Here is a 15,848-nt window from a genome sequence, read left to right as displayed (position 1 = left end):
TAAGAAAGGGAATTTTTACTAGAATTAAATGTCAGAAATTGTGAAAGTTTAAATATATTTGGCTAAGGTGTATGTAAACTTCTAACTTCAACTATATATATCCTAACTTCATGCATACACACACGATAACATACGCACTATGTACTCATGTATTTTCTATTGTGGATGTGTGGTAGTGGTGGAGTAGTGGCATGAGGGCACACAGTGTGTTGTGAAATCTGTGAATGTATTTTATTTTTTTATTTTACCTTTATTTAACCAGGCAAGTGGTATTTTATTCTTATTTTCAATGACGGCCTGGGAACAGTGGGTTAACTGCCTGTTCAGGGGCAGAACGACAGATTTGTACCTTGTCAGCTCGGGGGTTTGAACTCGCAACCTTCCGGTTACTAGTCCAACGCTCTAACCACTAGGCTACCCTGCCGCCCCATATGTAATGTTTTAGATATTGTGTAACAGCCTTAATTTTGCTGGACCCTTGGCAGCAGCTGAGGGAAATCCATAATAAATGCAAATAGCATCGATGAGAAAGGAAATCTTGAAGGCATCAAATAAAATGTATGGGTGAAGTTATGTTTCTTACACTAATTAAAGTAAAAAAATACACCTAGCACTTGACTACAGTAATCAACTGCTACACTAGGGGTCGTTTGGCACTTGCATGTTGTTCCATCAAATCTAAGGCCTTTTGACACTGCACATTTAACACTGGTGATTTTACGGTGAATGCTCATCCGTTGTTTTGTAGGTGTAATTTATTATTCTTTTTTGAATTTTACCCCTTTTTCTCCCCAATTTTGTGGTATCCAATTTTTTTACTATTTTGTCTCATCGCTACAACTTCCGTACGGGCTCGGGAGAGACGAAGGTTGAAAGTCACGTGTCCTCTGATACACAACCCAACCAAGCCGCACTTAACACAGCGCCATCCACCCAGCCAGCCGCACCAATCTGTCGGAGGAAACACCATGCACCTGGCAACCTTGGTTAGCGCGCACTGCGCCCGGCCCGCCACAGGAGTCGCTGGTGCGCAATGAGACAAGGATTTCCCTACCGGCCTAACCCGGGCAACACTAGGCCAACGGACCTGGACAGAGCCTGGGCCCGAACCCAGAGTCTCTGGTGGCGCAGCAGTACAGCGCCCTTAACCACTGCGCCACTGCGCAACAGGAGGCCCCTGTTGGTGTAATTTTAGCAAAGAAAAAAATCTGGGTGGATGGTGGACCAAAAAGTGAATTTTATGTCCTGATCACAACACTCGCAGGCACACCTACACCATAATGAAAATGGATCCATTTGCAAATATAAATTTTTACAATGTAAAAGGATTAGGATTAGGATCCAACAACAAAACCTATCCATATCAGAACCTATGATGATTATTCAGTGGCCCTGCATAGTCCCTTTCACTGGTTTGCAGACACCGACAAAGTGTACAGTAGTTTGTCAGCTGTGGGTAATCGGGACTGACACATTCTTGAGCAAATCACTGAATTCCGTTGCAACTCTGAGTACTACTTACTCCCTTGCACGTCGCGACTGGCAGGCTATGCTTTCTTCACTTGTAAACATCGGCTACATGTATTCGGGCATGTAGTTCATGTGAGCGCGAGGCTCCTCCAGCTGCAAGACCCTCCTTCATTCTCGCACCGCAGCCCAGTCTGCCCAACCGAGCAGACTGAATAACAAATTACCTTTCTCTCAATCCAAAGGATTTGTATTCTTTAAATTCGCGTACTGTAGGCGACGAGCGCTCACCATCCTCTGCTGTACGGGACTGTGGACAATGTTTCTCTTGCAGTATAGAGGTAAGGTCTAACTTGTATTGATTTTGTTACAGTATTACATACATTAAGCTACCTCTTGTCTGCTCTGCTCTCACCGTTATGTACTAGGCTATGTCTGGAGCGTTGTACGACTTTCTGTATTTATGGCTATATTCTCAATAAGAATGAATGAATGCACGTTGTTTTATACTCATTTCGAGGACGACTTGATTACAGCAGGTACAGTATATTACTGACAGAAACAACATGTGAAAATCTCAACGACAGTGACCGACAGTGACCAAGCAGATGTGTCCGCGTCACTTGTATTTTATTCACAAATGTATGTAGATTGAATGGTGTAACCATTGTACAATGACTATTGATATCATGTAACATATGTTTTACAATGCATTTGAGTACAGTTGACAAGCGTCCTCCCAAACGCCTTATTATCTTTGGAACTTTAATGAAATATAATACGGGGTGACCTTTATCTGCTCGGTTCCGTTATTGTTTTGCCTAATACTATGTTTTCTTGTTTCATTAGTTAATGACCATGGCTGCTTTTTAAATCTTGTAAATAATGTCACCAGTAGCTAACTAAAAAATTGATATTTGGAGAATATTGATGCCATTGCGCACAATGTAGTCGAATCAACTACATTGTGCATGCTATTATGACATTTTCGTCATGAAATCCAATTTGGTAGCTATTTCATCTGATCTGTGGCAAAAAAATGGAATGTTCCCCTGTTCTCAGATATGGGGTGTAGGGCTTTCATGAAGGAAATTGGCTCACATCGTATGAGTATCTTTGCAGTCTGGCCTTTCAGATCTTCTTCTCATTTATTCACAAATGTATCTGTGATACATAATGGCTCTGAGTAAATTGACATTTTCTCACAGGATATTGAGACTTCAAATGAACCTGGTTAATCTGCTTTACTCCTGCACTCTGACTCTGCTGCTCATCTTTTTTTGTGATTTTTTTTAAAACCACTTTTTCTCCCCAGTTTTGTGGTTTCCAATCGGTAGTTACAGTCTTGTCCCATCATTGCATTTACCGTATGGACTCGGGGAGAGGCAAATGTGGAGAACCATGCAGCCGAGCCACACTGCCCGCTTAACCAGAAAGCCAGCTGCACCAATGTGTTGGAGGAAACGGCATACACCCACCCCAGGAAACGCTAGAGCGCGATGGGACAAGAACATCCCCGCCGAACAAAGCCTCCCCGAACCTGGACAACGCTGGGCCAATTGTGCACCGCCCAATGGGTCTTCTGCTCAGGTGCCGGATGCGACAGAGCCTAGACTCGAACCAGGATCTCTAGTGGCACAGCTAACACTGCGATGCAGTGCCTTAGACCGCTGCGCCACTTGGGAGGCCTTGCTCTCATCCTTTTAGTGTCTGTTATTTTTGACCATGGAGAATTTGCCCCCAAATCAGAGATAAGTGTTAAGCCTACAGTATGAATTATGAAAAGGCAACACAGCTATGTATTTTCTATAGGGGAATGTAGTGGATTTATACTGTGCATTAGGTATGAGGTTACCCCCCCCCCCCCCCCGCCCCAAGTCATTGGCTTAACATGAAATAAGCAATATTTTGTTGCTCTGTGCCATACTATTTTTCAGCTATTGCAGGGGACAATTCCTTGCCCTGGAATCCCCGCCCAGGCAACTGGCGACCCCCATTATCTTAGAAAAAACTAGTGATTGATAATGGCAAGGTACAAGTACTTTAAAATTAATAGATTTGGTAAATAGTTTTTCATTATTTTGACCTCCTCACATGATATACTGAACAGAAATATAAGCTCCTACATGCAACAATTTCAAGATTTTACTGAGTTACAGTTCACACAAGAAAATCAGTCAATTGAAATAAATTCATTAGGCCCTAATCTATAGATTTCACATGACTGGGCAGGGGCACACCCACTGGGGAGCCAGGCCCAGCCAATCATAATTAGTTTTTCCCAACTAAAGGGCTTTATTACAGACCGAAATACTCCTCAGTTTCTCCTCAGAAATTAACATACAATTCTCTATCAACAGCTCTGGTGGACATTCCTGCCATCAGCATGCCAGTTGCATGCTCCCTCAAAACTTGAGACATCTGTGGCATTGTGTTGTGCCTTTTTAGAGTGCATTTTATTGTCCCCAGCACAAGGTGCACCTGTGCAATGATCATGCTGTTTAATCGGCCTTCTTGATATGTCACACCTGTCAGATGGATGAATTATCTGGCAAAAATAATATTTGGCTCAAATGTATTTTGTCAGGATTCCTCTTATCCCTCCCGTAGCATTCATTTATCCCTCCCGTGGTCCTTTTTAGCAGTCTTTTATGTTGTATTTTTTTGTGCTATTGTATCATCTCGATAGGAGAAAGGTTGACATCGCCCAACCCTTATTGGAAGAAATGTAAACTCTAACAGAGCCTATTCACTAGAAAGGTAACTCAGAACCAGAGCTGTGATGTTGAAAGGATTTTGGGTAAAGATTGTCATTTAAATGGCCACATTTGCTTAATGCTTTGAGTCATCTTGGGGATATCAGAATCAGCTTTGTACATCTGGATTTGGGGATTTTCTCCCATTCTTCCTTTCAGTCTTTACACAGATTTTCAATGGGATTCAAGTCTGGATCACTAGAGGTGGCCCAACCACTAGAGGACTTTCACATTCTTGTTCTGAAGCATTTCCATCTCCTCTCTCTCTCCTTCATTCCTTTCTCAAGTGCGCAGAGATAGGGACTGACAACAGTTTAACTAAATATGTTTTTTTGTGTAAACATGTTACTATCAATGTTTCCTAACAGAATACACTTAGTTTCTCAAATGAAGCACTGCAGGAACCGGGTTGGAGAGCCCATGGCATACAGAGTTTGGGTGGAATATCACCTGTTGAGCAGTGAGAGGCTGAAATGCTCCTCAAACAGTGGTTGATGCGTGAAGTGAAACAAGTGCTCTTATAAGCCCAGACATTTTTATATGCAATCCGGTGTGAAAGCTTAGGTTTTGATTGTTGCAACTAAAAAGAAGAGGATCCCAGCTGCTACTATATTTATTTGTCATCTGCTCTGCTATAAAGCCGGAGTAGCCAACCATGCATGATTTAGCAACAAACTGCGGGAAAGTGGCCTCCATTCGCTATTCGAGTGCATAAACGGATGATACAGTTGAAGTCAGAAGTTTACATACACCGAATACATTTATACTCAGTTTATTTTAAGAATGTGAAATGTCAGAATAATAATAGAGAGAATGATTTATTTCAGCTTTTATTTCTTTCTTCACAATTCCAGTGGGTCAGAAGTTTACATACAACCAATTAGTATTTGGTAGCGTTGCCTTTTAAATTGTTTAACTTGGGTCAAACGTTTTGGGTAGCCTTCAACAAGCTTCCCACAATAAGTTGGGTGAATTGGTGCCCATTCCTCCTAAAAGAGCTGGTGTAACTGGTCAGGTTTGTAGGGCCTCCTTGCTCGCACACGCTTTTTCAGTTATAGGTTATAGGACTGAGGTCAGGGCTTTGTGATGGTCACTCCAATACCTTGACTTTGTTGTCCTTAAGCCATTTTGCCACAACTTTGGAAGTATGTTTGGGGTCATTATCCATTTGGAAGACCCATTTGCGACCAAGCTTCAACTCCCTGACTGATGTCTTGAGATGTTGCTTCAATATAGCCACATAGTTCTAGCTTGTGAAATGCACCAGTCCCTCCTGCAGCAAAGCACCACCACAACATGATGAAGCCACTCCGGTGCTTCACGGTTGGGATGGTGTTCTTCGGCTTGCAAGGCCCCCCCTTTTTTCTCCAAACATAACGATGGTCATTATCGCCAAACAGTTCTATTTTTGTTTCATCAGACCAGAGGACATTTCTCCAAAAAGTACGATCTTTGTACCCATGTGTAGTATGGCTTTTATAGGGCAGTTTTGGAGCAGTGGCTTCTTCCTTGCTGAGCTGCCTTTCAGGTTATGTTGATATAGAACTTGTTTTACTGTGGATATAGATACTTTTGTACCTGTTTCCTCCAGCATCTTCACAAGGTCCTTTGCTGTTGTTCTGGGATTAATTTTCACTTTCACACCAAAGTATGTTCATCTCTAGGAGACAGAACGTGTCTCCTTCCTGTCTCCGTGGTCCCATGGTGTTTATACTTGCGTTCTAATGTTTGTACAGATGAACGTGGTACCTTCAGGCGTTTGGAAATTTCTCCCAAGGATGAACCAGACTTGTGGAGGTCTACAATTTTCTTGACTGATTTCTTTAGATTTTCCCATGATGTCAAGCAAAAAGGCACTGTGTTTGAAGGTAGGCCTTGAAATACATCCACAGGTACACCTCCAATTGACTCAAATGATGTCAATTAGCCTATCAGAAGCTTCTAAAGCCATTACATTATTTTCTGGAATTTCCAAGCTGTTTAAAGGCACAGTCAACTTAGTGTATGTAAACTTCTGACCCACTAGAATTGTGATACAGTGAATGATAAGTGAAATAATCTGTAAACAATTATTGGACAAATCACTTGTGTCATGCACAAACTAGATGTCCTAACCGACTTGTCAAAACTATAGTTTGTTAACAAGACATGTGTGGAGTGGTTGAAAAAACAGTTTTAATGACTCCAACTTAAGTGTATGTAAACTTCCGACTTAAACTGTATTTTTTCCCCAGTCCTGTTCCTGCCCATTTCATAATGGGACATTATACATCGAAACATATTTGACATTTTATTGAAGACAAAATTAATTTGAGAATAGTCTGATGTGTTTAAATATGATAACTTGATAAGAGTACAGCGTGTGTAGCTTGAGGCAAGGAACAGTGCAAGCTTTTTTTTACTTTCAAATAGCCTATTGTCACATCATGCAGTCCGTAATGGTTTGATTTCTAAGATATTCTAAGGTTTGTATCATTCACAACTAAATTTGCCAAATAACTCTAAATCTAACATATAGAATCTGTTTCAAATGATCACATAGTCACTTCATTTGCGGACTCGCTCCAGAGTAGGAAAAAGATGCTTTCTATTTTATTCAGCTAGGTACAATTATATTCTTACTCTAAAATCATATACAATAAAATAATGGCGTAGGATTTATTAGCATATCTTGTCTGCTAAATGAACTAACCTACAGCCTAAGGCATGGCGCATAGCCAGATAATATACAGTAGGCCGTCTCATATTCAGTTCTTCTGAAATACATTTTCTTAATGTTTCTTTTGACCTGCTTAAAATAATGGATTTAATGGGATCTAATGGATTTATTAGACTTTTTAAAATGTAGATATTCCAAAGGTGCACACCAGAGGCTTTTAGCCTATGCATGGAGGCCTGTAGAAGCTAACATGTTTATGTTAATATAGGGTCAATTACCGTGAGAATGACAATAACCGGCTGACAAAATGTAATGTCCGCCACATTCCCTCAGAATGGATTGCGCTTTTACATATGACTTGTGTCTGACACAGGTGAGAAAGGTCATTTAAGTTCATACCAATGATCCTGCTAATTTGTTTCACAATGTTACCCAGCCTGTTCTTACTCTTTAAGTTTAGATTTCCAAAACACTGAATGTTAAAATGGATTCAATGTACACACTTAAACCGCAGAGTTTCCTCAGCAAGAACAAGCGCTGATTTCCCTTTGTACAGATAACATACACATTGTCCAAAAAACTCAGTGCCAATAATTTTGCACGCCCAATTTTTCAGTTTTTGATTTGTTAAAAAAGTTTGAAATATCCAATAAATGTCGTTCCACTTCATGATTGTGTCCCACTTGTTGTTGATTCTTCACAAAAAAATACAGTTTTATATCTTTATGTTTGAAGCCTGAAATGTGGCAAAAGGTCGCAAAGTTCAAGGGGGCCGAATACTTTCGCAAGGCACTTTATATACATATATAACGTATATCCAATCAAATGTTACGTATATTCATACTGTGGATTACACCAAAAGGTGGTCGGAGGCATGCTGAGGCCAAATCGAGCTCTGTTACTGCATCGCCATGCGTCTCCCAAATTTTGTAACAATGCGGAGGGTCTGTATAGCTCCACATTGACATGATTGGTTGACGGTAAGTGAGGGTGGTACAATCTGTATAAACACAAACTCGCTTCCTTGACATCAACTCTGCATTGCTCCTTGAAGCGCAAGAAGTATGAATGCCCTGACTTCTGCAGAGGCATTTCTTGCCCTGACTTCTGGTGAGGCCATATCACCTTAAATGCTGCATGGCCAATGCAGAGGTCGGATTTACCATGCACCCAGATGCACAATGCACTTCTCTTTCCAGAATGCACTCTTTCCCAGCGCATTCTTGTGTTTACTATTTGCCTTTGATTGTTAGTGTATATCAATTCCCCATTACATATATCACCAGTAATACATTTACCATTAATTCTTAAAATAATGTATCTACATGTTTGTTACTTTGGTTACAGTCATTTCTTGCGTTCAATATTATTATTCCAGTCTTCCTGTTTTCATTGTCGGAGTGGTAACATTGTTTGCAGAGTGCACAGCCTATGCTACACTTGTGAGAAACAAGTTTTGGTTCATTTAATTCCATTTACAAGTTCTGTTTAGTCATTATCTTTTGTTTTGAGCGCTCCTGTCAATGTTGAGTAAGGACACACACGCATAGAAGTTGGCCTATAAGCTACCTGGATTGTACGCAAATGTAGGCATATACATGTGTTAATTTGGGTGTCTGATAGTATTTATGATTGATTTAATACACCACCACTATCACCTGTGGAGATTCTCAAAATAATGTTTTCTTGACCTCAAACAGCAAGCAAGTCTTCAAGTCTGTTTTTACATCCATTGAGAATTACAATAGTTCCCCAATGTATTTTTTTAATCTTTCCAGCTCTCTCCCTTTCGATAACCACTCAGAGTGAAAGGGAAAAATGTCATGCTCTCTTCCAGTGGAAACGTCATAAAATAGGCTTCTTATCAGTGCTAGACTTTGACTGAAATAGGTTCCGGTACTCATTTTGGGTGCAGGTACTCTTTATATTTATTTACAATACTTTTGAGCTGATATTCTATAAGAGGAACAGGAGCTCAAGCAGTAGTACATTTTAGGTGCCGGTACTCAGCTCCATTGAGCTCCTGCCCAAGTCAAGCACTGTGTCTTATCCCTTGCACAAATAGCCTACAGCCGTGTTTGTCTCACTGGCACGGGAAACTCTGAGGGTCCAGAATATTTTATACAATGTTGCAAGTTCGCTAGGGCAAGCTTCAGGCCAGATCCAAGTTAATTAATAGTTGATATAATGTTCGAAGTCTGTTGCAGACAGGCAATGTGTTATTTTTATCAGGATATTTTCTACCTGCAGGCTGCAATGTTTCTATTTGTTGGCTTTATGTAGGCTATTTTTACATAGTTGGCAATGGCAATTGAAGTTACTTTTTAAGTTGACCATTTTCATTTAGATTTGGATAGAATTTTGATTAACCACATGATAATGATTTTGAGATATGAAGACGTTATTATAAATTAAATGAAACTGTTTCACAAAAACTTGTATATGAAAAGCATAATTGGCACGCAGATTGATAGAAATGGTAAGATACATTGGCATTCCACATGAGAAAGGTTGCCAAGTCCTCATGTAGCCTATTGCCGGCAACTTCACGAGATTAATGGCAGAATCTGTGAAAGCGGGAGGAGAATAGTTGGGTCAGGTTAAGTTTTTTTTCTTCTGGTTATCTAGATTTCTGGCACTCCTCTTGAGGCATGAAGCCGTGAGCTTAAAGCATCAGACAAGTTCAATGCATATAGTTGATTTTATTGAAACACATAGGGTGTGTTTGTACATGGACAAATACATATTTAAAAATTATGACCAATCGATTTAGTCTGGGATTTTTTTTGTCGGGGACAGCCCTACACTCGTCTATGGCTATGTTATGGTTTGGCTTATACAGCTTTTTACAAGTCTATTTCAGGTGGTCCAGTAAGTACAGCAGTTTTCTAAACCTGTCTGCAGGATCCACAGTGTATCAAGCAGCCAACAGAGCTTTGAAGCGATTACGTGACATGAAAGCACAAGAACCCTGAAGAGACTTTGTACTCCAGTATCGATGGAGGTCAGGCAGTTCGGTAAATCCCATGTAAATGAGCAGTCCAAGATACCAGTAGGATACTGTAGGTGTAACTTCAAGCCACGCTCTGAGGGAATCACCATACGACGGGCACTCCAAAACAAGACCCTGACCCTGACTGTTTGTGAAATGACAAACCTCTACCACCAATGCCTGCATGAAAAACAAAAAGAAGAAGTTTGTCTCCCTTAGTCTTTCCTGTGCGGGCGACCAAACGGCCTGACATGCACTGCCAAGTTCGTGGGCAAAACAGAACGTTTACGCTTACGGGGACGTGGAGCACAAACAGAAAGACTTGGAGACAAGATGAGAAAAAAATTATAATTGTTAGTATATTATTTTTTTTTTTTAAAGTTTTTACATTACAGCCATTCTAAAATGGATTCAATTGTTTTTTCCCCTCAATCTACACACAATACCTCACAATTACAAATAAAAATGTTTATTTGACCTTTTTTTTTAAATGTATTACAAATAAAAAACTGATATAACATTTACATAATTATTCAGACCCTTTCCTCAGTACTTTGTTGAAGCACCTTTGGCAGTGATTACAGCCTCGAGTCTTCTTGGGTAGGATACTACAAGCTTGGCACACCAGTATTTGGGGAGTTTCTCCCATTCTTCTCTGCAGATCCTCTCAATCTCTGTCAGGTTGGATGTGGAGCGTTGCTGCATAGTTATTTTCAGGTTTCTCCAGAGATGTTTGATCGGCTTGAAGTCCAGGCTCTGGCTGGGCCATTCAAAGACATTCAGAGCCACTCCTGCATTGCCTTGGCTGTGTGCTTCGGGTTGGTGTCCTGTTGGAAGGCAAACCTTCGCCCCAGTCTGAGATCCTGAGCACTCTGGAGCAGGCTTTCATCAAGGATCTCTCTGTACTTTGCTCCATTCATGTTTCCCTCAATCCCGAGTAGTCTCCCAGTCCCTGATGCTGAAAAATATCCAATCTTGGTTTCATCAGACCAGAGAATCTTGTTTCTCATGTGCTGAGTATTCTTTAGGTGCCCTTTGGCAAACTCCAAGCGGGCTGTCATGTGCCATTTACTGAGGAGTGGCTTCCGTCTGGCCACTCTACCATAAAGGCCTCGTTGGTGGAGTGCTGCAGAGATGGTCCGTCTCCCCAGATTGCTCAGTTTGGTCAGGCGGCTAGCTCTAGGAAGTGTCTTGGTGGTTCCAAACTTCTTCCATTTAAGAATGATGAAGGCCACTGTGTTCTTGGGGACCTTCAATGCTGCAGACATTTTTTGGTACCCTTCCCCAGATCGAACACAATCCTATCTCAAAGCTCTATGAACAATTCCTTCGATGTCATGACTTGGTTTTTGCTCTGACATGCCATGTCAACTGTGAGAATTTATATCTATAGATAGGTATGTGCCTTTCCAAAGCATTTCCATCCAATTGAATTTACGACAGGTGTACTCCAATCCAGTTGAAGAAACATCTCAAGGACGATCAGTTGAAACAGGATGCACCTGCGTTTAATTTTCAAGTCTCATAGCAAAGGGTCTTTCTGTTTTCATTTATAATGAATTAGAAAAAATTGCAAAAAAATAGTTTTTGTTTAGTCATTAAGGGGTATTGTATGTAGATTGATGAAAAATATATATTTGATCTATTTTAGAATAAGGTTCGAAATGCAGAAAAAGGGAAGGGGTCTGAATACTTTGCTAATGCACTGTATATAAAAAGTCCTGATAATACATAACAATAACACATCATTTGCAGTTCAAGAAATTGTCTGAGAGGCCTCAGGTGGTGGCTCCTCAACTTCCTCTGGCTCTTTGATCTCATTCTCTTCATTCTCGTCTTCTCCGAGTAGCTCAGCATCAAGGGCATCTTCCTCGAAGAAAGCAATGCCTTCATGGTCCTCCTCATCCTGCATGCCTTCTGCAGCAATGTCCCTCAGCTCTTCTGCCGTCCTCCTCCTCATAGACAGGGACTGCATTATGCGCCAGTAATGGTCCTCTATCCATTTCTAAACATATAGACAAACAATGAAAATTAACATTTAAAATGTAGATACAACCCCTCCAAAGAACACGCTAAGTTTGAAAAAAAGTTACGTTCAGAATACACTTCAGTAGATGAATTGCATTTCGATAGCCTAAGTAATGATGCATGCATCTATCTATAGTATTATATCTGCAACATAAATTAATTTACAAGAATATGTTCATTGTCAACTGGCTACTGTAGGAAAGTTACAAAGTAATTCAACAATTGTTACATAAATTTGCCTTTTAGCCCATATGTGGCATCGTATGAAGTGGACATTATGTTGTACACTCACTAGTCTTTCACTCACATTTTATTAGATATATTTTACCATAATGGTCGGATCACATCATGTTACGAGTGATGTAGCCTACAGTCAGAGAAGGAAGATGGACCATGCTGATTGGCAGGGATTAGGTCAGTTCCTTTTCTCCTTGCTTGTCAGATCTCAGAAAAGGTCCAATTGTGAACCTGCCACATAAATTTAACACAGAAAATGTATATGCCATATCTCACAATCCATTGGACTTCCACAATTGAGTATTTTCACTGTGACATAACGTTTGTTTTTCGTAGATTTAAGTTATTACACAATGTTCTATATAGCGCTGCAGTGAATGGGGGGAGGCTGTATAACCCTGTGACGTAGCTCTAGCTCTACCTCACGCTCCCTGAGAGAGGTGCGCAGTTTGACAGACAGCCCAACGAGTCAGAGGGGTTTAGGAACAAACACACATTTTTGAATTGTTCCGTTATTCCCCTTTAAGTTTATGATTGCAGTAAAGTTCAATAACTCATCGACCACATACTGTGTGTGACAAATGAAGAACAGAGGCTGAAACTGCTGCCGGATGCTACAGGTGCCGTGCCCAATATGTCAGATACTCGAGTGAGTGTTATTAGCTCCAATAAGTGTATTTTGCTCAATAGTAGAGAGTGAGGTTCAGGTTAACAATTCATCTGTAAGTGGGCTTGTTGTTGCCATGCCTTTGGGGGGAAAAGAAGCAGCATAATGAAATTAAATCTGAGTCAGAGATAAAGAAAGCTCTTTCTCTGTGGATACCTCTAGCAGTGTGTGGGAATGGGGAATTCATGGGTGTACACTACTGAAGGGGCGTAAAGCACACTTCTGCTAACCTGGTTATGGTTCATTCATAATGAGTTGCTTTGGATGAACAACTCATTCCTTGTCATATTTCAGTCCAGGTTTGTGGCTACCGGCTATTTGCCAGTTTTGCCACCATGTTGCAGAGGCAGTAGTATAATTAATGGTCTAGCCCCACTGTAAGTAGTTCACTAAACTTTTATGGTGTTCCATTAACTCTATTTTGTGGGTTTCCACTCTAGAAAGAACCCCAGCTTTGCTCAGTAATCATAGTGTTCCATCAAATCAGTGATCATTATTTAAAAATTGATTTTCGGTAGCAATTCCTCCTTTCTCCATCAAAATCTTCATTCTGTTTCCCCTAACTTCCATCTCAGATAATGGACAATGGATAATGGGCAAGATAGCGCCGACAGAGATGGTCGCCTCGCTTCGCATTTTTAGGAAACTGCAATATTAGATTTTTTTTACAATTATTTCTTACATTGTTACTCCAGGAAATCTTAAGTCTTATTACATATAGCCGGGAATAACTATTACGACCAGTAATACGACTTTCCCAAAGCGGATCCCCTGTTCGGACCACCACCCGGGACAATGGATCTGATCCCAGTAGGCGACCCAAAACAAAGTCGCCACAGAAGGATCAGAGGAAACGGTCTTCTGATCAGGCACCGTAGACTAGCACATCACTCACTGCTCCCGAGGTATACTACTCACCAATGTCCAGTCTGTTAACAAGGTAGACAAAATTCGAGCAAGGGTTGCCTTCCAGAGAGATATCAGAGATTGTAACATTCTCTGTTTCACGGAAACATAGCTCACTCGGGATATATCCCCCCCCCCCCATGCAGATACCTCGACAGCCCTGAAAGAACTTCACTGGACTCTATGTAAACTAGAAACCATATATCCTGAGGCTGCATTTATTGCAGCTTGGGATTTTAACAAAGCTAATCTGAAAACAAGGCTCCCTAAATTTTATCAGCATATTGAATGCGCGACTCGATCTGGCAGCATTCTGGATCAGTGCTATTCTAACTTCCGCGACGCATACCATGACTATAGACAGAAACTAAAACAGGAAGCGCCCGTGCTCAGGTCTGTTCAACGCTGGTCCAACCAATCGTATTCCACGCTTCAAGATTGCTTCGATCACGTGGACTGGGATATGTTCCGGATAACTTCAGATACAAACATAGATGTATACGCTGACTCGGTGAGCGAGTTTATTAGCAAGTGCATCAGTGATTTTCAAGGCCTACCTTCAAACTCAGTGCCTCTTTGCTTGACATCATGGGAAAATCAAAAGAAATCAGCCAAGACCTCAGAAAAACAATTGTAGTCCTTCACAAGTCTGGTTCATCCTTGGGAGCAATTTCCAAATGCCTGAAGGTATGTTCATCTGAACAAACAATTGTACGCAAGTATAAACACCATGGAATCATGCAGCCGTCATACTGCTCAGGAAGGAGACGTGTTCTCTCCTAGAGATGAGCGTACTTTGGTGCAAAAAGTGCATATCAATCCCAGAACAATAGCAACGGACCTTGTGAAGATGCTGGAGGAAACAGGTACAAAAGTATCTATATCCACAGTAAAACGAGTCCTGTATTGACATAATCGTAAATGCCGCTCACCAAGGAAGAAGCCACTGCTCCAAAACCGCCATAACAAAGCCAGACTACGATTTGCAACTGCACATGGGGACAAATATTGTACTTTTTGGAGAAATGTCCTCTGGTCTGATGAAACAAAAATAGAACTGTTTGGCCATAATTACCATCGTTATGTTTGGAGGAAAAAGGGGAGGCTTGCAAACCGAAGAACACCATCCCAACCGTGAAGCACGGGGGTGGCAGCATCATGTTGTGGGGATGGCCTCATGAGGAAGGAAAATTATATGCATATATTGAAGCAACATCTCAAGACATCCGTCAGGAAGTTAAAGCTTGGTCGCAAATGGATCTTCCAAATGGACAATGTTCCAAGGAAAACAAAGTCAAGGTATTGGAGTGGCCATCACAAAGCCCTGACCTCAATCCTACAGAAAATTTGTGGGCAGAACTGAAAAGCGTGTGCGAGCTAGGAGGCCTACAAACCTGACTCAGTTACACGAGCTCTGTCAGGAGGAATGGGCCAAAAATCACCCATTTATTGTGGTAAGCTTGTGGAAGGCTACCTTAAATGTTTGACCCAAGTTAAACCATTTAAAGTCAATGCTATCGAATACTGATTTGATTTTATGTAAACTTCTGACCCACTGGGAATGTGAAGCTGAAATAAATAATTATCTCTGCTATTATTTTGACATTTCACATTCTTTACATATAGTGGTGTTCCTAACAGACCTAAGAAAGGGCATTTTTACAAGGAGTAAATGTCAGGAATTGTGAAAAACTGAGCTTAAATGTACTTGGCTAAGGTGTATGTAAACTTCCGACTTCAACTGTACAGTGAGGGAAAAAAGTATTTGATCCCCTGCTGATTTTGCACGTTTGCCCACTGACAAAGAAATTATCGGTCTATAATTTTAATGGTAGGTTTTTGAAAATTGAGAGACAGAATAACAACAACAAAATCCAGAAAAACGCATGTCAAAAATGTTATAAATTGATTTGCATTTTAATGAGGGAAATAAGTATTTAACCCCCTCTCAATCAGAAAGATTTCTGGCTCCCAGGTGTCTTTTATACAGGTAACGAGCTGAGATTAGGAGCACACTCTTAAAGGGAGTAATCCTAATCTCAGTTTGTTACCTGTATAAAAGGCACCTGTCCACAGAAGCAATCAATTACTCCGATTCCAAACTCTCCACCATGGCCAAGACCAAAGAGCTCTCCA

The 15,848-nt window shown here is 40.9% G+C and overlaps 1 protein-coding gene across 4 annotated transcripts in view; it reads left to right on the top strand.

Moving 5' to 3' along the window:
- The first annotated feature begins 1,526 nt into the window (after positions 1-1,526).
- Positions 1,527-15,848, top strand: part of LOC110505197 (ecto-NOX disulfide-thiol exchanger 2) — a 310,546-nt gene continuing 296,224 nt past the window's right edge. For 2 of the 4 annotated variants that reach the window (XR_002470708.2, XR_005041206.1), the window contains exon 1: positions 1,527-1,808. Coding sequence is in view for 2 of the 4 variants with exons in the window: in XM_021584251.2 (XP_021439926.1) it covers positions 1,787-1,808 (22 nt within the window). In the remaining 2 variants the exon portion in view is untranslated. The remainder of the gene's footprint in view (positions 1,809-15,848) is intronic. The other 2 variants (XM_021584251.2, XM_021584250.2) reach the window with 2 other exon arrangements.

This window comes from Oncorhynchus mykiss, chromosome 31 (genome assembly GCF_013265735.2).
Source record: "Oncorhynchus mykiss isolate Arlee chromosome 31, USDA_OmykA_1.1, whole genome shotgun sequence".
Taxonomy (NCBI): Eukaryota; Metazoa; Chordata; class Actinopteri; order Salmoniformes; family Salmonidae; genus Oncorhynchus; species Oncorhynchus mykiss.
The sequence above is the reverse complement of the archived record's forward strand: the minus strand, read 5'-3'. Positions and strand labels throughout refer to the sequence as shown.